Consider the following 23,542-nt stretch of genomic DNA (forward strand, 5'->3'; position numbering starts at 1 on the left):
CCCACCCTGGACCGCCCGCCTCGCGGAAATGCACGCGCAGTCCGGGGTGGCGCAGGGCTGCGACCCCGCGCCCGCGGGCCTGTGGGAGCCGGGGGTGGGCACCGCGGGACTGATGACTGCGGGGGGGGGGGGGGGGGCGGGGGGGGGCGGGCTGCTGGCCCACTGGGCCCTTGGAGAGGCGGGCGAGGCGCAGGTAGCGTGGTGTCAGCCTGCCGGTCCCTACAGCTCTCTGACCCCCCCACCCCACCCCCCAGCAGATCCCCAGGCTCCGTCCCGCCCAGACCCGATACCACCAGGTCCACGTTGCGCCCCTCCCTGGGAAGAGGATGGACGCCTCCTTCGCAGTGAGATCGCCCCTCCTTTGGGCGGTGTAGAACACGAGCTTCTGGCCAGGATTCCGGCTTTCTCTCCGGCTCCCCCACTCTAGAGCGAGGGGGCGGCGTGGCCGGGACTGGAGAGGCGCAATCCAGAAACATCGCTTTCTAAATGTTCGCGTGCGGCGACGTGGCTGCACCTCCTCTCCGCGCACCCCCCCATCACCGCCCTCTCCAGGTTTGGGGAGCTCCCCCCTCCCCCAACGCCGGGGCCTGGGCTTAGCGCTTAGTTTCCCGAAGGCCGGGCCTGCGCCCCCAGGCTGCGCCCGCGCTACGGGCGCCCCCTTCGATGCGCAGAGCCCCCAGCGTGGGGAGGCCGCCGAGCGGCCCGCGCCGGGTGGAAACGTCTACTGGGAGGCGCCGGACGCGGCTCCCTTACCTGGGCGCGGGGCAGGCTGCCCGTGGGTCCCTGCCTCCCTGAAAGAAAGTTCGCTGACCCCCACAGACACCAACTTCCACCCCGTCCCTTTACTCACCCTAAACAGTGCTCAGGAGGAAAACATGTTTCCCCTAGAACGGAAGGGAGAGAGGGAGAATTGAATATTGATGATGATATTGATGAATATTCAATATTGATATTCAAGCCGAGCCTACAGATCCTTCTGTAATGGACTTTTCCTTTCAAGAATGCACGTGTTTCAATGCCTAAAAGACTAATTAAAGAAAACACACATTGACCTCTCTGGGCTGCGGCCCGGTTTCGGAGTCAGATTATATAACACCCCTGCTCGCGGATTCTGCAGCGATGCTGCTCTCCAACGCCTGAAAAAAAGCTACTGTATCCCGGGAAGTGAGACCAGACAGTTGAAATAAAGCCGAACTCTCAATAGGTATAAATGCCCTGTTTAAGGAAGCTGACCTTAAACCTCCAGGAACAACTCTTTCATTTTATTTCCCCCTCCCTTTTTCTTGGGGGGCGGAGTTGTGGGAAGAGTGGCCAAAAGAGTAATACTTATTGGGAAAATACCTAGATCCTCCAAATAAAAAATACGAAGAAAAACTATAGGCCCATGCAAACCTGTTTCTGTTCCGCCTTTTACAATTCCTTATTTAGAGCGAAGGATACACACCACATATACAATTTACTGCTGTCTGGGGAAATGTTAAAATACATTTCAGGGCCTGGCTAAATAGAAATGCACTCTAAAAACACAGACACAGTATTTTGTTTTATCTGTTGCAAAAAAAAATGTATTTGATTACTTGAGTAAAATTACAGTATCTCTGTTGTTAGTAAGTATTAAATGTTAAACAAATTGGACCCCCCTTCTTTTCAACTTTCCAAGAAAGTGCATGTAACAGTCCAATTTTTTCTTCCATACCTAATACAAAATAAACAAACACTATACCTGCTTTCTTGATCAAGAAGAAGCATTTGCTCTTGTAAGGAACATATGTACATTTTAATGAAAGTGATATTTCTTACTGTATATACAAGAGCATCTGCATTTTCTCCACTGAAGGTTGTTCAAGATGCTATACTTAGCAGCATTGTGAAATTCCAGCACACATTTTTCTATTGTGAATATACCTACAAGGCAAAATGTTACGTCTCAGTTTCAACTACCAAAACAACACTTGTATTTTCTCTAAAGAAGTCTGCGTGCTTATTACTGTACAGAAACCTATTAACATTGAGGACGACTCAAGTAAAAAGCACAATACGAAGAGCAGTTCAAAACGGAAATGGTTAAATCTACAAAAAAAAAAGCAGGTTGAATTTTAGAATAAAAATCCAAAACAAACAAACAAACAAACAAACAAAAAACCTTTCAAGGAACCACACTGTTCAGTCTGTACTTTTAGTCCTTTCCTTAAGTCTGCTTCGAAAGATTAGACAATGTGTTTGCTGATAAAATTTTCCAGCAGGATCAAAGTGTACATTTATATACAGACTTTATTAGAGATCTAATGCATCACGGAGGCATCAACACCAGATTCATATTAAACTGGATATAGAAAATAAGTTAATGCCAGATTAAGACCGCCTAGCAGGGCAACTTGCAATTGCCATAAATGTTACAGCAAGTTTACAGCACTCTAGTCAATTAGTATTTAGTCCAAAATACAGAAGACCAAAGTTAACGCTTGCATTCTGTTTTGCAAAGCAAGGTTATATCACTAATAAATAAGCTTTCTTAGAACTCTAGAAGTTGAACAAGGTACAAAAGAATGTCTTCATAATGTTGTAGTTCAGAGATTGGGGGGGAAGCAGAAGGTAGAGGGGACCAGGCAAGGAGTAGGAGGCAACTGTGGGTCTCGTTCTAAACAGCAAGGTTCTTTCTCCAGCCAGAGTCTCTTTAACTTGTGACAATCTCTTTGCTGTCCTCCACGAAGCGGGTGAAACGGAAGTTGGTTCCGTTCTCACTGCTTGCCATTTTCTCCAGGCCGGCCAGAGGAGCGCTGGGCTCCGAGTTCTGGAGCTTCTCCAGATTTCCCGTCAGCCCACTAATAGGTGAGCTGCTGCCACTGCCCAGGCTTCCAGGAATTGGAGGAATGCCACCATTCTGAATGACGGAGATCTCATTGGCCTTCATCGCCAGCCCATTGGAGAGCGCTGCTGCATACTGATTCCAGAAACTGGAAGGATCCCCGCTTCCTGACCTTGCCGCCAAATCCTTCTGGAACATTTCTGGGAACTTGATGGGATTGCCTCCTAGAAATGTCATGGGGCCGTCCACTGAGAGCCGCCGGCCCCGCCGTGCGGGCGTGCTGTTCCACATGTGAGTGCCCATGTGTACCTGAGAGGAGAGAGAAAAAAATAAAAGGGAAAGAGAGAGAGGAAGAGAGAAGCTTAATAGTTGAATCTGTCTCAACTCACATCCCAACAACACTCGGCAAAGCAAGTGGCCTAAATGTCTGTTCTTATTATGTGCCAGACAGTGGAAAGGGTAATGGGAACGTCCACTCCTGTCGACTTGTAATAATGTGTTCGCGTTCTGCAGCCCTGGGCCACCTCTCCTCTTCCTGGGCCAAGATGCCTTACTTACTCTTTTTTATTACCCGTATTTAGCTTATAATGGCCTCAAGTGAGCCAGTCAGTCACAGATAGCTCCTTTCAGGGTCAGAATTGTTATGTCCACTCTCATTGCAATGGTAAATATTGTATCTGACACCCTTTACCCTATAAATGTCCTTTTCAGATGGGAAGAAAGTACCCCTCGCTGATTGCCCATTGGAGGGCCCGCGCATGGAGGGAAATGCCAGAAAGTAATTATTCATCTCACATTACTGGCAGCAATCTCTAGAGAAATACTCTGTCAACAGAAAAATGTACACAGTAAGAGAGCTCAACTGTTGCTCTAGAACTTAAGCATATTTGCTTTATTTCCAACACATATCAGTAGGAAGTGTTGTATAATCAATTATCATTAATACCCATTAGCAGATGAGTGACGTTGTCGTTTTTTTCGAAAAACAGCCCATGCTGGACTGCATAGTTATGAAAAAGAAATGCATATGCTGAGGAGAACTGTAATTATTAAGTGATATGGGCAGGATCAGGCCACATGAGGCTTCAATCAATACCCCATGGCAACGCCGGGCTGTCTCCCCTGGTGGGTGAGGCAATTCATTTGGCGCACTTAGCGAGACAACAGAGATAGGCTGCTGTTTCGCTCAGGTACCAAATCACTCAATGCACTCTGACATTCAGCCAGCTGTAGGCTGCAGTCTGCCATGTACAGCAGGTTCCCTGGTGAGAACTCTCTCTCTGGATATGTAGGTGGCTGACCCTGGGAGCATGCATTACACACGCCGAAGGGCCACGCGCGAGAGAGGGCTGATGGGTAGCTAGCTGGGTGAGGCACAGGTAGCTGGAGTGAGGTACCTTAAGATTGCCTTTTGTTGTGAAAGCTCTTCCACAAATAGTGCAAGCGAAGGGTTTCTCTCCAGTGTGAGTTCTCTCATGGATCTGCAGGGCACTCGACGAGGAGAAGGTTTTGCCACACGTGTTGCAGTAGTGCTGTTTGGGAGTTCTCCTGGGCAGAGCTGGCAGCAGAACTGGGGATGTGGCAGAGGATGACAGAGGCCCAGAAGGGACGTGACTGGCGGGGGGATCCTTACTGTCCTGAGGAGGGACATGCACAAAGCCATTGACCTCGGTTTTGATGAGAGATGACAAGGAGTTGGCGGGGATCACCGCCGAGTTCTGATTGGGGCCAAGGTTGGGGCTGGGCTCAAAGAGCTGTGATGGCAGGTCGCGCATCTGATGGGTCAGCATGTGCTGCTTTAGATTGCCCTTTGTGGAAAAGCCACGACTGCAAACTGTGCAAATAAACGGTCTCTCTTTGGTATGACTTCTGTAGTGAATGTCCAAGGCACTCTGACAAGCAAAGGTTTTGCCACAAATGTCGCAAGCAGTGTTTTTAAATTTACCCCGGTCTCTGAAAGGGAAGAGGATCCCCAAAGAATCTTCTTTGATGATTTTCTCAGTGTGACTCGATGTCAGATCCAAAGCCCCGCCATTCACAGGGGTGGGAGACAAACCATTGGTGAATTCCCCTGGTACTGCTGCTCTCGGTGGCTTCTCATCCACGCCGGGTGACTTGTGGAATTCCTGGGTGCTGTTGGATGGGGACAGAGCCTGCATGGAAGAGGTAGACTCTGAGATGGCCGGGCTGCCAGCACTTTGGCTCTCCATGTCCCCACCCACGGAGGATGAGTCGTTGGTCAGGACGTCCCCCTCGACGGACCCGTTCTCCACCGACTTCAGGCTGGCCTGCAGCTGCTCGGCCAGGCCGGCATTGATCATCTTCATCTGATTTTCCAAAGCAGCGATGCTTGACATCTCCAGGGGCAAAGGTGACGACGATAAGCTGTCCTGGGATACGTCTGCAGACTTGGGCGTATTGGGGATGCTGCCCTCGGGGCAGTCCTCCATGTTTTCATCGGAGAAATTGTCTAGGTCATCAAAATGTTTCTCATCAAAGGAGCCTGTGTCAGACTCCATGGACTCGGGGTAGCTGTCAGGGACGGGGGTGTTGGGAATCTGGCCTCCCATATGCATCCGAATGTGCTGCTGCAGGACGACAGCGTTCGTGAACTTCTTCTGGCAGATGGGGCAGGAGTGCTGGACTCTCAGCGGGGGCATCGCGCGGTGGACGCTGTAATGGGTTTTCAGATTCCCTTTCGTGGTGAAGGCCCGGCCGCAGATTTTACACTTAAAGGGCCTCTCCCCGGTATGTGTCCGGTAGTGCATCTTCAGGGCGCTCTGACAACTGAGGACCCGGTGGCAGATGATACACTCATTGGGGTCCGCGGCCTTCTTGTCGATGTTTTCTACCAGTTGCTGAAGCTTGGACGTCTCTGACGCCTGGGCTGAGTCCAAGAGTCCCCCAAAAGGAAACTTCGCCTTGAACTGCTCGGACATAAGCGGCAACAAAGGGTTGGTGAAAGTGGTGGCACCGCCGGAGGCACAGTCCAGTGCCGGGGAGCTCAGAGCACTGTTCCCCGCTGCCTGACCCGAGCTGGTGGCCATGCTGCTCTCTTCGCTTTTGCCACCAGAGGGTGGCACAGTGGACCCTTCAACTTCCTCCGGAAGCCCAGCCAGGTTTCTTGTGGTGGGCTCGGGGGCCCCAGAGTCACTTTTGACAGAGCCCGGGGGGCTGGCAGCAGAATGGCTGATGGGGATGGGGGCTGGCTCTTCGGTCTTGATGAAGGGGGTGAGGCTCGGGAGGGTAGGGGGCAAGGGCAGGCCGACTGAAGTGGTGAGAGTGGGCAGGACCGGTTTGGTGTCCAGCCAGCTGGTGACTGGCTTTTCTGGAGGAATGGACATGCCGTAAGGAATGCCAGTACTGGTGGGAATGTTGTCCAGGTGCTCAGGCACGGGGTAGGGGTTCATCTGGATATGAGGGTATTTCTCTTTGTGGCGCTGGAAGTGGACTTTGAGGTTCCCCTTGGTGGAGAAGCGGTTCCCGCAGATGTTGCATTTGAAAGGCCGCTCCCCAGTGTGGGAACGCAGGTGGATCTGCAAGGCACTGTCGCTCCCAAAGACCTTCGCGCAGAACCTGCACTTGTGTTTGAAGAACGCCTCGTCCGAAGTACTTTTCGCTTCGAAGGCAGTGACATTTGGTGGCTTGCTTTTTCTTTGCTGGGCCAAGGCAGACAAGGAGTTCAGATCCTCTGCAGTCGTTCCGATGTTGGGCAAAGGGCTGGGGAACACCGAGCTAGCAGGGGCCGGCTGAGGTAGAAGTGGATTAGACGCAGGACTTAGTAAGCTGCTTATTGCGAAAGCTGGTGAGGACGCTGCCGAGACCGCTGGGTTGCTGGCATGGCAGGCACCAGCGCTTGAAGCCACTTTTTCCGAGGATGGGGTGGTAACTGCCGCCGCCAAAATGTTCACGTTGGGAGAAGAGCCGCTGTTCGATGGAATGATGGTGTTGCCAGAACTGCTCTGAGGTAGCTGGACTGGGGGTAACTGCTTCACGCCGCTGATGCTGGCAGATTGGCTGGCGAGGCTCTGTGCTAATCCAGCTGCTGCCGCCAGCTGCTGAGATAAATGGGAACTCAGTGTGGACAAGGGGTTGGCAGATGTTCGTAAAGTACCTTGAGAAGGACTAGAAGATGTTGGCAAGTCTGCATTCTGAGAAGCCAACAGCAATATTTGGTGACGAATCTGTTCGATCAGTTGCAGCTGGTGAATCTGCTGCTGCTGCAGAGCGAGGAGCTGCTCCATGAGGGCCGGCACAGCCAGCTTGCCTCCGGACGCCCCAGTGCACCTCGCCTCCTGGGAGAACTGGGCCACGGCCACCTTGGTGCTCTGGAGGTTCTCGATGATGACGTTGCTGTTGATCACGGAGAAGTTGCCCAGTGTTGTCAGGTCCCCGAGTTGAGGTAGAGACGTTGTGATCGCTGAGGTACCTGTGGACGAGCTGCTGGTACAGCTGGGGGTGGCGCTGCCGCTGCCGCCACTCAGAGGGCCACTGCCGCCTTTGTTAGCTGCCGGGGCCTCCAGCTCCATGGACTCGTCCCTGTCAAGTCCGTGGTGTTCTGCAAGGTCGCTGCAGTCTACTTGATCTGCTTTGTTAACCGTGTCATTCATTTGTTCATCGGGGTTACCGGGAGGGGAGCTGGGGGAGGTTTTGGGTGGGGAGACCGGACTTTCATTGACGATTAAAACTAATTGATTTTTAGTACAGTTCTTCTTGTGGAGCAGAAGATCTGATAATTCAAAGAACTCGGCACAGCACCGGCCACAGACATGGGCGTCCTTGTTCTTAGTGATGCGATTTGGTTGTCCCTTCTCTGTGTCTCCTGCAAACAGCAAAAGGTGCAGGGTGAGGCAGAAGGCCAGGACACACACACACACACAGTCACCTATGACTTCAAAAAAAAAAAAAAAAAAAAGAAAGCGGTTGGTCAGTTGTTTTCCACCTGCACAACTCAAAACTATTGACCTTGAAAACCAGTCAGTATTATCTGAGAACATTCATAATTACATTTTAAGGATGTTGAAGGAATTCCTATCCAGCTGGTATCTAAGAGAGCCATGGCCTTCAGATAATCCATCAAAATATAAAATACTATGAACTGAAGACATTGGTGCATAATGAAATTCCATAGCTAAGTATTGATTTCCAATATTTTATACACTTTATTGTCTACTCATCCAGAGAAGGTCCAGCAACCATTCTGAGGACTTATTAGGCTCCTGAGCTTCTGTCAACCTTATTCATTTTCAACTGATTCAAAGATATCTGTGACAGTTTGTTCTGTCACTAAACTAATTTGTAGTCATTCAGGTTCCAATCAATTGTTGACAAGGGGGGAAAAAAAGGCACATCACCAAGCTGAAGACTGACAACTTGAAAATCACCTCTAGCCCCTACCTAGAACCCGAGCTAAGACTGAGCTAAGTCTGATCTGTGACAAACACACTTTAGTCACATCTCAGAAACAAACCCTCTAGACTGTTTTATTTCTCAAGACTCAGTTGAATACAAAAGAGAAAGCAACACACGCGCTCACGCGCGCGCGCATACACACACACGAAGAGAAACGCAGTGATCATAATCCGTTACAAGGCCTGCCTGGCACCTATATATCACCCCATGGCATGTTTATTTTTAAAATTAAAGACTGCAACCCTGGCTACCACTCACTAATCAAGGAATATATGCCACTAGGCTCTACATGGCAACATTACGCCTCTAAATATTTCATCAAAAGTGCTCTTTATATCTATAAAACTGGCACAAGATTTACATTTCTGATTAAACATCAACTTAAAGAAGGACATGTAGTCAAAGGGAAGTGAAGAAACAAATCTTAGTTTAGAGTTTGGAAATGCTTTGCCATTCTCCTTGTCTGAACGCCTTTAAAAACAGTTTGCTCTTAACTGTTATCAATTGTTTCACAGATTGTCCTGAACCTTTCATTATAAAAATCCCTTTATTTCATGTTTGTTTCCACTGGTTGCTCAGATTTCTTCTCACTAAGATCCATTTGTAAATTAAACATAAAAATCTCCAACTCCAAGCTAACATCCTATTCAAAGACAGGATGGCGTCCCATTGTTTGCCCAGCATGGGGAACACCAACTTCTGTTGTACAAATGGTGTGTGGTCATCTCTGAAGGCTGTGAAAAAAAAAAAAAAAACTGTTTAATTCAAGGATTACCTCCCTGCATGCTTTTCTGCAGAACTGAGTCAGATAATAGTTAGTTTCCATGACTTCCAAATTGAATCTCCCAGAAAACTTGCAGGGAGGAAAAAAACACACACACACACACAAAACACTAGTTGTAAATATGAATAAATGCAAAATCAAAATGCTGTTTTTTTGGGTAAATTTAGAGTCAACTCAAAAGAGTTAGTCGTTTGCCTTTTTGTAGTGAACATCAAAAAAAGAAAGAGAAAAAAAAAACACAAAAAACCCAACTCCCTTTTGAGTTGTTTTGCATTCCAGAAAATATAATTAATACCTAAATACTAACTTCTAAAAATTCCTCAACTCTATTTGCTTTGAGTGATGCTGAGGGTGATTAGAAGCCCTGGTCATGTATGCCAAACGTATGCACACTTTATTCTCTGGGAGTGTTATTTGAGGAGCTAAGTTATACTTAACAAGCTAGCTTTCCTAATACCCATCTTTTAATCTCTGTGAGGGTATGGTGCAAAATTAACAATACCAAACAAATCTTAATGGTAGCAGAAAATAGGAATAATGATTGTGTTTTAATTTAATGTTTAATCACCCTAATTGGTACCGGATTCCTATGTACATTCGAGGTGCTGTTTTAAGCTATTTCTGTCTCTTTCCATGCCTTAAAATAATATAAACAAAATATTAAACGAAATTCGCTAAAGTTATGTTGCTTAACTTGGGACAAAAATAATGTGACAAAAATTCCGTTTAAAGCTTCTTATTTTGACAACCAATTTTAAATGATGCGTCCATTTCAGATGCTTATTTTAAACTAGGAAATGCAATTCCTAATATATTCAACAGAAATGTTATTTCTTTCTCTTTGCACATTTCCATATGTAATGGTTATGTTTCCATCTACTTTTACAGCCAATTATGAAGGAACAAAAGCTATTCTGTTTGTTCACACATTTTCAACAAAATGCATTAAAACTATTATGTCAGCATGTTCTATTAAGCTCTGCATTCAGTGGAAAATACTTTTCAACCAGCTCACATTTATCAAAACATAAAGCCACTTTAAAACACAGTTTTGCTTGGTCAGCTGGGCTTAGACAAATAATGACAGATTCAGAACTAAATAACTAGCAAGGGAACTCAGAAAACTGACTTCATCAATTGTACACATTACAATGTAGTTGCTTCAAATATTTAGCACATCTGTGCTCACGATTAAAGGGCATTTTAATTCTTTGTAACTTGCAAACATCTGATATTCTCATAATATAGAGAGAAAATAAAAAGAAGGTTACTTTACAGGATTTAGCCAATTATTACGTTCCTGTGCTTGAATTCTGTATTTGTGCTGCTTCAAGACTCACTTAAGAATTTTCAAGTTTTTCAACCTGAACATTTTTATGTTTAGGATTGTGCTAACTGGACGGAAAATATAGATGCTTAAGAATAAATGCCTGCTTGCTTCTAAGAAAGAGACTGTACTGTGTTAAAAAGCTGCCCATATTTTAGCTTAGATTTTCACAACATTTTAATAAGCTGACATTTGATCTCACTGTAGAAGTCAACTAATTTAATTTCCTGATGTTTATGAACACCAAAAAGTAAATAAATAAATAAGTCCTGGTATCTATTTTGATTTATTTCAAAAGCAGGTGTCGCTTCACTGTAATAGCTCTTAACTTTAAATCTAGCTGCATTCTAGACAGAATTCCAATGAAATAGCTTTAAAAAAGGATAAAATATGAGCACTAGTTTGAATCTTTAACTACTAAAGGGAATATTTTAAGTTGTAATAAGACACACATACACACACAAACTAACATGTTCTAATTCATTTTCCCGACTGCTACTTTGTATCGTTCTGAATAATCTGTTACACAGGATTGCAACTGGTGACCCCATTATAGTAAATACAGTTGCCTTGTTCCCTGTACTATGGTAAAAATAACATTCCAGTTCCTTTTCTATGGATTTTTGCATACAAATGAATTTTGTAATCCTGGTCAGACAGGAAGATTTAAGAAGCAGTCGTTTTTAAAGTATGTACACACAAAAAGATATTTGGAATGTTCTGGGGTTTTTTGGGGGGAGAGGGAGGAGTGATCTTATAATTCCATCCAATTTATACTAAAATCCCAAATGTCTTAGTTCTTGTTTTACTATTTAGGTACTTGATGCCCAATTCAAATTTGTCAATTTTTCATCAAACACTGCAGAATAGGAGGCAGAAAATTGAAGTGTTCCAGGATATGTCTACTGAGAAAACAAAAATAAAACTATGCCCCCACACAGAAAGGTTTAACCAGCCAGGAAAAAAAAAAAAAAAGCAAAATAAAACAACAACACTCTTCTACCACATTTAGTTTTCTTTTTTGGAGCTTCTCAGAGAAAGAGTCTTCACTTTACTTCCCCTTACCTTAAGATCACATTCACAATTTTAACAGAACCTCTTGTGATCATGATTTTGGAGACGACAATTTTAACAGGCTGTTCCTTTTCGCAGGCCAATTTAGAAAGGCTATCACAAACATTTTTGATTGATTGGGTCTTTTACCTTTTATCTTTATCTCTTTTTTTCTTTTTTTTGCATAGACCTGAGAAAAGCCTGAACTTGAATGTCCAGCTTAAAAGTCCAAAGAAATTTTAAACACTACAACATATGCTGCGCCTATTTTCTGTAATGTCTGAAGTTTCCTCTGTGTGATATGCAACCAAATGACAAATTTACTGGCACCTTTCAAGTTTCTCAGTGTTCTGACCTGGATCCGTGTATTCTCGAGTGGAAGAATCCAAGTGAAATCTTTGAAAAAATAACAACACGGACAAGACACTCCTTTTAAAATAGTGATACAAGCCCACCTAATGTACACAAGAAATGAAAGGGGGAAAATGTCTTCCCCTTGGATGAATCAAACTGAACACTAGATGGGGTTCCAGTTGCAAGGGTTTGTTCAAAAACTTCTTTGTGGCTTTCCTATTCCAGTGACGCGTAAAAGAGAGACTCCTTAAGACGAGATCTAAACTTTGGCTACATAAACATTGGCAAAGGCACAAGAAACTAAATCCCTGTTGTTTGAGGGTAAAACTGAGCTATGGGAACTACCTGTCAATCTTCCCCTTTGGGGGTCTGGCATCTGAGGGTGACAGGGGAATAAGGTTAGGAAAAGAAGCCAAGCTGATAAGGTGAAACTAAAATAAACTACTAACTTCCTGCTAAGTGACTAGCAGGACTCAATTTGGGGGTCATTGGGAAGATACTGAAGGACATATTACGATCTGGACCTTGTCACCTTTGCATGGGAGGGGGCTAGCAAAGGTTAAAACAGCCCGACGCATCTAGGTTTTCTAAAGCCTAGCACACAAACTTTTTTTCTTTTGCGGGGGAGGGGTGGTGGTTCTTAGGATAATTTACCACCTCCTTCGCAATACTGCTAAATTACTTCAGTTTGGGTAATCTAAGAATATTTTGGAAGACATGGCTAGCTGCACGAGGATATGTCTTAGAAAAACCGAATTTAAGTCTGCAGGAGAAATTTGATTCTGGTTATGACATAGAGCTTGGCTTTTAGCAATTTCAAAAAAACTTAGGGAACTTAACTAGTCTACCAATTTCTTCCCCAATTTCCCAGTAAGATTTCCACGTTAAAAAATGTTGGGTTTTGCCTTCAAAAGGACTGTTGGTTAAAAAAAGAATAAAAATTGCTTGCTACCTGCAAACATAGAAATGAAATAAAGTCCTCCAAGAAAAACCTATAAATTGTCAATTGTGCCTATAAGCTGTAGGACAAACTTGATATAAAATAAACCACAAAACATTTAGTATCACAAATTTACTTTCATACATACTCTTCCATGCCTAACTACACTTTGCCTGTTTGTGTGTTTGTTTTTAACATTTTAGGAAGTATGCTCGACCAGAAGCAAATCCCCCCAAAACAGTTTGCATCTTTTGATTCAGAATCTTCCATTATGCCACAAACTTAAAGTAGTCCTGATTAAACATAAATTCTTTCCAACTGCCTTATCTTGCAGGTGTCGGTTTTTCAAAAAAAGCAATTCATTATAGTTCTCTCTAACCTTTTAGGCCCAGAAATCAATGCGTTGCCATTAAGCTGCTCGCAATGAGTAAATTACTTTGGTAAATAATAGAATTTCATTATTAATACAAATAAGAATTTTTATGACAGTGTTTCATCTGCAGTTCATCATGTTTTTATCTTAATTCCAATATTATCATTTCCTTGGAAAACAACTGAGCACCAAAATACTTTCTTAATAAATGAATGGAGTCTGAATGGGCCATCCATGTAGTTACAGGAATCTTAAAAACACAACCCAAGGAGGAAAAACCACACACACACACACACACAGCTGAAATCCAAATTTCTAGTAAAGAACCCACATACAAAATCATAAGACTAACATTCCCTTTCCTCAGAATTATTTTTCTCAGTAAATACTTTTTTCAACGGCAGTCATCTTTCTACAAGTAATTCAAGACTTGTTGAATATCATTTAAGAGACAAGTCATATTTGCCATCATCTTGGTCTCATAGGAAACAGAAAAATCCTCAGATTTATTGTTTAGAGTGTTTCTGGTATTACAGATTCACTAGAGTGGAAGTACAACATGAACATTGTAAGATCGACAAAATAATCCTGTTTTCTTGAACTTGTTCCGATGAAGTTCTCAGTGTGGCTGTTGAGCACAGCTCGGGTTTTCTTTGTATGCACACACTCAAACACACACATGCAGGGCACACAGCACAGTGGCCCTGGCTGCTCACAGCCTGAGGAGTCGCCTTTTCAGGGCTACTGTAACTGGGCTCCACAGACTTCTAGGTTCCACTCTAGGCACAGGGTAGAAAACGTGAAGTGCTAGCCTATGACAAGAGCATGAACTACGTTTAATTTGGTATGCCCCATATTTCATTTGCCACATTTTAAGACCATTTCAAGGCATAAGAAAAAGTAACCACATTGAGTAAAGGTTTGTCTTCTAAAAAATTAAAACCTTTTATTTAAATGAAAAAAAAAATTAAACCCCCAAAACAAAAATTCCCAAACCCAACAACTCCTTGAAGCAAGTGTTATGTGTGGGGAGAACCTAGATGGCTAAATCCACTTCAAAAAAGGTGGTGACTTTTTAAAGGTAACTTTGAGATTTGTCACGAACTCCCAGTTCCATTTATCTCACAACTATTCCCAAATAAAAAGAACTGGAGTGTGTACGGCCCTGCTGTAAGTCAGACCTTGAGGAGGATTAGTTGTGTACTAATATTATTACAACATACTAAATCCTGTAACCCTATTACAAAATCTACCCTCTAGGCAGCTTCTCCCAAACTTATTGTTCAACCATGTAAAAACAGTCATAACCTAAAATCATTACTACCAAAGAAAAGGGGTGGGGGGTGGGAGGGTGGGCAGAGGTGAGAGAGGGGCTGGGAGGGGAGTGTTTCCTACCGTGCCCCGCACAGTTTACTGCTTCTTAGGACAATGAACCAGCTTTGGGGGATAAAAAAGAAAGGAAGAAGGAAGAAAGTAAAATAAAGAAAAAAAAGAAAGGAAACTTGATTCAGTTACTTAATTAACTTACCTCAAAGCTCAAATAAACTAAAAAAAAAGTCCTAATAAATAATAATGGTAAGAGGCAGTGAACTCCTTTTATGCTATGGCTTTATGAGAAGCCTTAACTATTAAAAATTCAGGATTCAGAAGGCCATGGGAGAAAGGAAAAGATCAGGCAAGCATCATTTCTCCGCGAAGCCCGACTCCTTTTTTTTTTTTTTGAGAATGTATGGAAGCAGTACAAATTTATTTACAAAAACAAAGTAAAAAACTCTTTCTTTGGTATTTCCTATATTCATTGTTAACTTTAATAGTTTTACACTGCGGAAGGTCTCACTAAAAACTTTAGGAAAGATGAGTGAGGGGGCGAGGACATAAGAAACCAGCTGAGAAAACCGGGAAAAATATTCGCAGCTGCTGCAGAGGCCCGGGGTCATTTCACCTCGATTTACCTCGTGTACCCAGCTTCGCCTGGGGTGAAAAGCGGGGTTCAGGGGCTCTTTTCAGCGGATTGAGAAATCGCAGAGACAGTGGGTAAGGCTTGAAGCTTGAGAAAGTATAGGGGTGGGGGGACAGACGCTGTAAACAATTTTCTCCATCTGTCTCAGTGCTCCCCAGTTTCTTACAGGGACCCCCACGCCAGGGGTTCCCTTTCCCGACTGCCAGCCGGGTGAAGGGAGCGGGAGTCCCCTGGCTTCCCTGCGCCCAGCTCTACTGAGAAGCAGGCCTCTAGGGAAGGACGCGCGAGAGTGGGGCCCGGGCGGCCGCAGACTTTGGTGGACAGAGGTGCCGATCTAAGGGCCGCTCCTGAGCCCTGTCAGGGTCCAGCTCCCTCCTCCACACCCCAAAATGTCGCCGGGGACTTAAGCATCCCGAGAGACACCAGGAGCCTGGGAGACCCTGCCAAGGCTGCCCCTGGCCCTCCTGGGGCCCGGGAGCCGAGCCCGGGAGCCGCTCCATCGCCTCCGGCGCGGGGCCTGGGAGCTCAGAGGCCCCTACACTGAGACACTTTCAGGGAAAAGGAGGCATCCGAGGTGTCCGCCGTCCGTACCCCAGATTTCCTGCCCGACCTCTCCCCCTCTCGGCCTTAGCTCCCTCACACAAACTTTGTTCTGGACTTGTTCGTTCCCTCCGGGACCCCGCAGTTGTCGCTTCCAAAGGAGAAAGCGAGTGCCTCAGTTTCAGGGGGCTTCTCCTCTAGAGAGCCCTCGGGCCCTGGAAAATGACCACTGCGACTCTTGGAAAGACGGGGTCCCACGGCCCTCGGCGGGTAGATTTCTTGGGGTGGGGGACGCATGTGTTGGGAGAAAGGTGCGGGGATGAACGTGGGCAGCGGAACCCGACCCTTTCCCCGGTCCTCCTGCACTGTCTCCGGAGCGACCAGCAGCAAAGAGCCCTCCCGACCCCGCCGCGACTCCAGCGTGTGGCGCGGGCGCTCCGACACCGGTTCCCATCTTCTTGCACCTCTGAACCCCGAAAGGTACCCCAATCGGCGGCGCGGACCCAGGTGGAGAGTGTGTGTGTGTGTGTGTGTGTGTGTGCAGGGGTGGGGGGAACGCAGGGGGCTCCAGGCTCTGAGTTCAGCACCGAGGGCCGAGGCAACTTCCTCCCCGCCGGCAGCAGGGCCGGGCGCCGGAGGCCAGGCCGGGGGCCCGGAGCGCGGCGCGGGGAGCGCAGGAGCCGGCGCGGGTCGGTGCGGACCGCCTCCGCCCGCCCCCGCTCCCCGCGGGACCCCCGGACCCCCGACCGCGGCTCTGCGGGTCCTGGGCTCCACTCCCCGGAAGAGCCGGGACAGAGGAGCGAGGCCGGCGTGCCCTGAGTCCTCTCCCGGGAGGACCCGACAACTCCGGAAAGATCCTGCCGGGATAAGTGTTTGCTTTCCCCGGGGCAGGGCGAAGCCCAGCGAAGGCAAACTGAACATTAAAAAGAAAAAAAAAAAATGCGCCGAGTCTCCAAGGAAAAGGGGGCCGCGGCGGCGGGGTGGTGGGCGCGGAAGCCCGTGGCGTGTCCGTGGGTCCGGGTGTGCGTGAGTGTGAGTGCGTGCGTGTGTGTGCGTGTGTGTCCGCGGCGCGGGCCGGAGCACTCACCATCTCGCCGGGGGAGCGAGGCCACTTCGGGGTCGGATTGGAAATGTTGAGGCTTCGCTTGCTTCCTCCGCGACATGCTGGCTCAAACATCAGCTGGGGCAGAATAAAAAATTACTAAAAAAAAATCTTCTCAAAATTACGGAAATCGAGCGGCGGCGGCGGCAGCGGCTCCCCCCGCCCGCCGGCCCGCCCGCCCCCTCCCCGGCTCCCCGGCCTCGGGCGCAGCGCGCATGTGTCCTGCTATAATTATGATTATCAATAATGCATTGCGATTAATCATAGAGGGGCTCTTTGAAAGGCGATTGGCACCGGGCCAGCGCTATTCAAACCCGCTCGCCTTAATCAATTAGTTCGTGATTTGCTGCAGACCCCTGTCTCTCCGCGCGCTGGCCCAATAAGCCGGCCGCGGGGCTGGCTCTGCGCGCCGCGCCGCCCGGCACCCGGTTAACCCTCTTCTCGGCCGCCGGGGACTCCGCGGCCCGGCCGCGGGGGGCGGCCTCCTCGCCTCGCCTCTGCGCCCAGGGCGCCGCGGCCCGCGCCCCCCTCCTTCCAGCGCCCCCCCCATCCCGAGCTGGGCCGACCCACATTAGCATGCCCTCCCCGGAATGAAGCCTCCCGGGCGGGGGTGGGTGGGGGGTGGGGCCGGCCGGCAGGGGCTGGAGACCCGGGCCGCGGGCGCGCCGCGAACTTCCCAACTCCGGCGCTAGGCGCGCCGGCCCGCTGGGGGGAGGAAGTCCCGTGGCGGGATTGGGGGGGAGGAAGTCCCGCTTCGTGAGTGTGCCTTCGTTTCTTTAAGAGCTACCAGAAAGCAGCCCACCCCCACCCCCATAAAAAAAAAAATAAGCGAGTGGGGAAGAGCCAGCCCCACGCCGGTCCGCCTCCCGCCCGCGGCCAGGCCTCCCGCCCGCTCGCCGCCTGGCTCGGCTCTCCATCGCCCCGAGTTCTCCTGCCCCTGGATCCCGGGCTCGCGGGGGCGCGGAGAAGAGGACCGAGGAAAGGTTTGGGAACGTGATGGGTTTGGGGCTGGGGGGAGGGGGGCAGCTCTCCGCCACCCCGGCCCCCTCGGAGGGCCCGGATCCGCCAGCCTTAGCTTGCTCCCTCGCTCCCTTTCTCTACCTCGGACATTCCCAGGACAATTAGGGCTGAAGTTTTCGGGAGAAGCAGCCCCGAGCCGTGGGATAAGGGGCGGCCCGGCTCCGCCCAGGTCCCCTCCTGGACCTCCCCCCCGGCTGCCCGGGTTGGTTACAGGGCGCGTCACTCCGCGGGGAGGCGGCGGCCGCGGTGGCGCCGCCGAGCCCGGGGCGGGCGGAGAGCGGCGACCGGCCTGGGATCCGAGTTCAGCTCCAGCCGGGGGGAGGGGAGGGGCCGCCGCGTACCCTGCACGCTGCAACCCGCCCCCGGCCGCGGGAGGCGCGGCCCAGCCGGGCTGGGCCCTGGGCGAGGCCAGTCCCCACGACCCCTAGGCTCCCTGTCCCGGGGGAGGGGGCCGCGCCCCGGCTCCTGGCGACAAGGTGGCCGAGCTGAGCCCGGAGTGAGTGTGTGTGGGGGGTCCCTGTCCGTTACTGCCTGGCCCCGCGGAAGCTCGCCGCCTCCTCGGGCACTTGCCGAGCGCGGCACCCAAACTTTTTGCACGAGCTCCGTCTCCCCAGGAGAGGAGGCAGCCTCCCTACCCGCGCCCCAGGGCCCCGAATCGGGAGCCCGGGTCCCTCCCTCCCTCCGCTGGGCTCGGGCGCTTGCGAACCTGAGGCTCAGTCCTCGGCTCAGCCTAGCTCTTCCCCCTCGCGCCTCGGGGTCTCCGCGCTCCAGGTTTCCCGAAGTCCTGCGCCCGAAGGACACACTAAACTTCGGCTGAGTGATGGGGAGGGAGGGGGTGCAGATACAGAATCCCTGCCCTATCTCGCGATCGGGAAAGGAGAGGGCTCATAAGGACGCCCCAATTCAAGGAGCGCCCTTGAATCTGGGTAGCGCCACAGTCGGTTCGCGCGAAGTGGGCACGGATCTTCCGAGTGGAGTTTCGGGTGCTCCGGTCCCTTACCGCGCTCCCCCAAGTGATTTCTCTTAGCATCTTTGGTCTTTTTAAATTATATATATAATCTGAATCTTTTGTGTGGGGGTGAATGTTTCTGTTTTCCTCCTGCCGACCATTCCCTCCCCTTGATATAACTTCTTTCTCCCTGTTCGTCCTTTCTTCACGTTTTTCTCTTCTCCCTCTTATTTTTCCTCTCTTCTGCCCTCGCTTGGTCCCCAACACACACACACACACACACACACACACACACACACTCCGCCTCGCTCTCCCTTTCTCCCTAGGTCCTGTTGGTTACAGTAGATTTTGATAAAAAGACAAACGAAGCTATCAGTGAAGCTGATGTTGAAGAATGAAGATAATAATGTTTCCATAGGTGGTGCCTCAAATGCCATTATTTCTCACTGAATATTTAAAGAGATCCCTCAGCAAAGATGGATCTGCGTGCTCCTGGGGTGCGGGCCGCTCGCTTCCCAGCCCCCCAGGAAAGTGTACAGGAGCACGTGGATATCCCGCACCCACCCCTCTCCGCGCACGGTGGTCCAGGCGGACACACCGCCCCGCACTCGCCCAGGTCCACCGACGCCTCCGTGCGCACTTGCACCCCCGTTTCTCTGGAGAAGCGCGCCTTTGGAGCCGCCCGCATCCCTCTCTCCCAATGTTGGCCTTTTAAAAGTCCGGGCCTCCGGGCACCGTGCGCCGCCAGGAACCGAGCGGAGCGGGAGATTCCGCAACCCCTCTGCCCCGGACGCGCCTCGTGCGCCGCGGGAAGCTCCCGGGAATAGCTTCACACGTGTAAGATACTTGCTCTACGTGTGAATAAGACTGGGGGGGGGGGAGGAGCTTTCCCTCCCCCCCAAAAACACCAAAACAGACGACCAAACGAATGCACACGCAAAGGCAGCTTCGCGATGTTTAATTAAAAATGGGCGAGCAGAGACGAACGAATTGGGGGGGATCCAAACTTTAATAACTTTTTTCGTTCTTTTGCGTCCTCGACGGCGTGCAGGCGGGCGTCTCGCTCTGTGCGCCGCATCGCCCGCTAATTTCTTGTTTGTTTTCTTTCCCTCTGTGGCGGGGAGAGAGGGAAAGGGCGGTGGAGGAGGGGGGATGGGAGGAGGGGGGATGGGAGGAGGGGGGATGGGAGGAGGGGGATGGTCGAAATGGCGGGGAGAGGAGCGTTCGTCTTCATTGTGGCCGGCAGTACGTCAATTACGGGCCATTGTCTCGGGCCCCAGTTCCTTGGTTCGCGGACGCGGGCGCGGCAAAGTCAGAACGCCGGTGAGGCTTCGCGTGCGGCGAGGCAAAGAAATAATTAAATTAATACAAACAGACAGAGTAGGGGTTGCTTTTTACTTTCGAGCGGGTCGAAAGAAGGAGGCGAGTGCGAGTGAAGTGCCCCAGCTGGAGCCCATCCCCACGGCTCGCTCCCCCAAGGGACCGGAGCGCTGTACGGGGGCTCCGGCCGTGCCAGCCTTGGGTGGGGCCACTGCGCGGGAAATCGGGGTGGCGGGGTTCGGACTCGCCCTTTCCAGCAGACAGCCTGACACTTCGGGGCTGATCCTCGCTGCGCAATGGGGGTGGCCCGAAGTCAGGCCGCGGCTGCGCCGGGGTCGTGACCTCACGGGCCGAGGAGAACCGCGGCCGGGGCGGCGCTTGGCGAGTTGTGCACAGTCACATTTTGGGGGCTTGATGCCTTCATTTCTACCAACACGTCCCCTCGGGTTTCCCAAGACCTAGAGCATCTTTGGTGAGTTGGCAAGGCCCAAGGGCTGTGCCCAAGGCCGCGGGCCACAGCTGAGTTCCCAGCAAAGGGGTTTCCGAGCCTCTCCGCTTGGTCCCTGATCCTGGAGAGGGGAGAAGGTGTTGAGCCTTCCCTTTCGGAGGCCTGATTCTTTCACTCGCAAAACTATCTTCTTCTGGCCCAGCCTGACCCCGGGGTCTGGGATGGAGCCTGGAATGAGGCCTGGCCTGGGCCCCGGACCCTCCTCTTTCCGCGGACGGTAGTTGGGCACCGGCGAACTGAAGGACGCCCCCACGCGCTCTGCGGGTGCCCCAGCGCCCCCGCTTCCCCAGGCCCCGGCCCCAGGCCTCGCTGGCCCCCGGCCGAAGCTAGGAGGGCAGTAGAAGAGGTTTCGTTTTCTTAAGCCCAGCAGAGAGCGGGGAAGAGGCGGCCCGGCGCCCCAGGGGCGGGGGTGGATGCCCAGCGATGGTATCAACATTATTGATGGGGAAACGTTCAGGGCGGGAGCCCGGAGATCAGGTTCCCAGTCCCTCCCCTCCCCGGAGGTGGGAGGGACGGAGTGGGTGTTGGTGGCGGCGGTGGTGTGTGTGTTAGGATGGGGACACCTGAATGCACCAGCATTAACCACTACGCGTTTATTTGTATTTTTTTTTTTATCTGAAAGTTTTGGGCGGGGGAGAGGGAAGAAGGATTGAGGTGGCTAGGACCCCAGCCGTTAGTCTTCTCTCCTAGGGTTGGGGTGGGGTTAGAAAAAGACAGATTTGGAAATTTTTCCAAGATTGGAAAGCCCTCCGTAGGCTCGGTTCCTTTCCAAACCCCGGGACTTGGCTTTCCCCGGAGTTTCGGAAACTCCTTCCTTAACCGAACTGCTGTCGCTCAAATGCTAACTTCTCCGCCACTGGAGAGGCTTCGAACCCGAGGCCTTGGGAAGGAGGTTTGGTGGGTACCCCCGGCCCCCTGCACGGCGAAGGCTACGCTGTGTGCACTCTGCGCGCTGGCTCGGCAGCCGACGACTCCCGGTGGCGCAAAGGCGCCCTTTCCGGGGGACTCCGCCGCCCACAGCCGAGGGCTATCTCCAGCCCGGCGCCGGGTGCAGCGCGGAGACCAGGCGTCCAGGCGCCGGCTCCCGCGGGAAATTCAGCGGTGGTGAGCGGAGGGAGGGCTTGGTAACCAGCCGCACGCGTCCCAGCGGAGGGTCCCACACCGCCTGCCCGCGCGCGGCAAACTTTGTCTTCTTTTGCAGGACCATCCCCACACCGACACGTAGAATCTGACTTCGCTGGCGACCGCAAGTGCTACGTAGTGCCTGCGATTTTTTACTTTCCCTCCACCTTCAGTATCTTGCCCTTAAATTCACTGCGCCCCGCATGCAACAGTGCCTCACGAAGGGGTGTCTGGATATAAAATTCCTCCCAAAGGAAATGTCTCAATGTAGAGAAAGTGGAAAGGACTCATCAAATTTATAAAAAGAAAACCTTTGCTTCCTTCTGGTTAAAATCCCTGTGCGGTTTTCTGAGCGTGTTAAAAGAAAGAAAGAAATCATCACCATGCAATAGAGTGTAGCTAATTTCTGGAACCTAGTGCTAAGCAGGCTATCCAGAAACCCCAGCGGGCTCACGGATCCCCATTTTCGAGCTCAGGAAGTAGGATTTAGGGATCCAGTGAATAGCGGTTAGTTCTTACATGGCATCTGTTGGGAAGAGGTGTGAGATCTGTAAGCTGTGTGCCTGGGGGTGGGGAGGGTGCCTGGGGGTGTGCCAGAAAACTCATTTTCATTCATAAAGGAGATCCCCTCAAATAACATCCCAATTGGACGTCTAGATGAACTGATTTAGCCAATTTCTTGCAAACTTTAAGAAAATTATACTCTGCCACTTTCTCTAGCAAAGCCTACCTTTTTAAACAACAGATCAAAAAAATCTCACAGATGTTCATCTTGGTTTTATCAAAAGCTTGTGTGCGGTGAGACCTTGCCTGGGGATGACTTCTCCTGGGGCCGTGTTCGTGGAGGAAAACACCTTTTGGTTTCTGTTCGGTAGAATTCAAATGGCCAGGTCTGGTTTCAGAACCATCTTGGGGGTCCAGGTTCTTGTCTGCCTGGCAGCCTGTGAGCAAACCCTGCCTGTCATTCACGTTATTGGTAATTTACAAATCGCACATGTCTCAGCTGAGCTGTGACTTTCAAAGGGAATGTTTCTTTGGGTTTCTCTCTACCGACAAAGTGCTGCTCAGGGTGAGGGAAAGATGTGTTTCTTCTGGGGCTGCTGTTTAAGTCAGAATTGTAGCTTTACCCTGTCCCCACAACAAACTTTAACTCATCAATCCTGTGTCTTCAAACCTTCTCAGCTCCATATGTGTGATGAATAAGAAAGGGTGGGGAGCCAGGGGATAGCCCCCATCTCTTCTCCTTCTGTTTCCTGCTCCAGCTCAACAGTGTTCTTAATTATTACATTATAATTTTTTTCTCTCAATTTCTAACACCACTGCTCTCTTGAAATTAATATCCAGTTTAACATGGATTTTTAAATGTAAGAACCTAACATGTCCCTGTTCCAAACCTGTGCCTCCCTGCTTCCTTCTGCCTTCTCAAAACAGAAGCAATTATCTAAGTCATAATCCTGAAACTATCAACACCTACACACTGATGTCAGGAACTAACCCCAACTTCTCCCTCTTCCGGTTTACAATTCTCCTTCTGTCCTAGCCTCCACTCTTTCGTCCTGGGTCCCCCCCCCCCAAGACTGACATATTTTGTAGTAAAATCTTGAGACGCCTCACTCAGAACTTTGCTCAGGCTGGAATGGATGTAACTTTTGCTTAGTATGTGGCTCAGGCTTTGCTGTGGCCTTTGCACAGGGACTGAAAACAGATCCAGCAGATCTCTCCTTCTCCAACCAAAAATACAATGATTCCAGGAGAGCTGGGGTAGAGCCCCCGTTTCCCAGGTTTGTTATTATTTTCTCCTTCTTTCCTGGACCCCACAGAACCTCCAGTTTGGGGGAATATCATTGAGAAAACCTGCTTCCTATCTGAGCCCCCCTCCACAATCTCTCTCTCTCTCTCTCTCTCTCTCTCTCTCTCTCTCTCTCTCTCTCTCTCTCTCTCTCTCTCTCATCTCTGATATTTGCCACAGACC

At 50.0% G+C, this 23,542-nt stretch overlaps 1 protein-coding gene across 1 annotated transcript; it reads right to left on the reverse strand.

Annotated features, from left to right (window-relative positions):
- Nucleotides 1-1,546: 1,546 nt before the first annotated feature.
- Nucleotides 1,547-17,780, reverse strand: SALL1 (spalt like transcription factor 1). The gene is made up of 4 exons (XM_081032900.1): nt 17,753-17,780; nt 16,637-16,729; nt 4,204-7,628; nt 1,547-3,115 (listed from the first exon to the last, which is right to left on the reverse strand). Exons 2-4 carry the CDS (start codon nt 16,710-16,712, stop codon nt 2,675-2,677), a joined length of 3,942 nt encoding a protein of 1,313 aa, XP_080889026.1. The 5' UTR covers nt 16,713-16,729; nt 17,753-17,780; the 3' UTR covers nt 1,547-2,674.
- Nucleotides 17,781-23,542: the final 5,762 nt, after the last annotated feature.

This window comes from Rhinolophus hipposideros, assembly GCF_964194185.1.
Source record: "Rhinolophus hipposideros genome assembly, chromosome: 21".
In the NCBI taxonomy this organism is placed as follows: Eukaryota; Metazoa; Chordata; class Mammalia; order Chiroptera; family Rhinolophidae; genus Rhinolophus; species Rhinolophus hipposideros.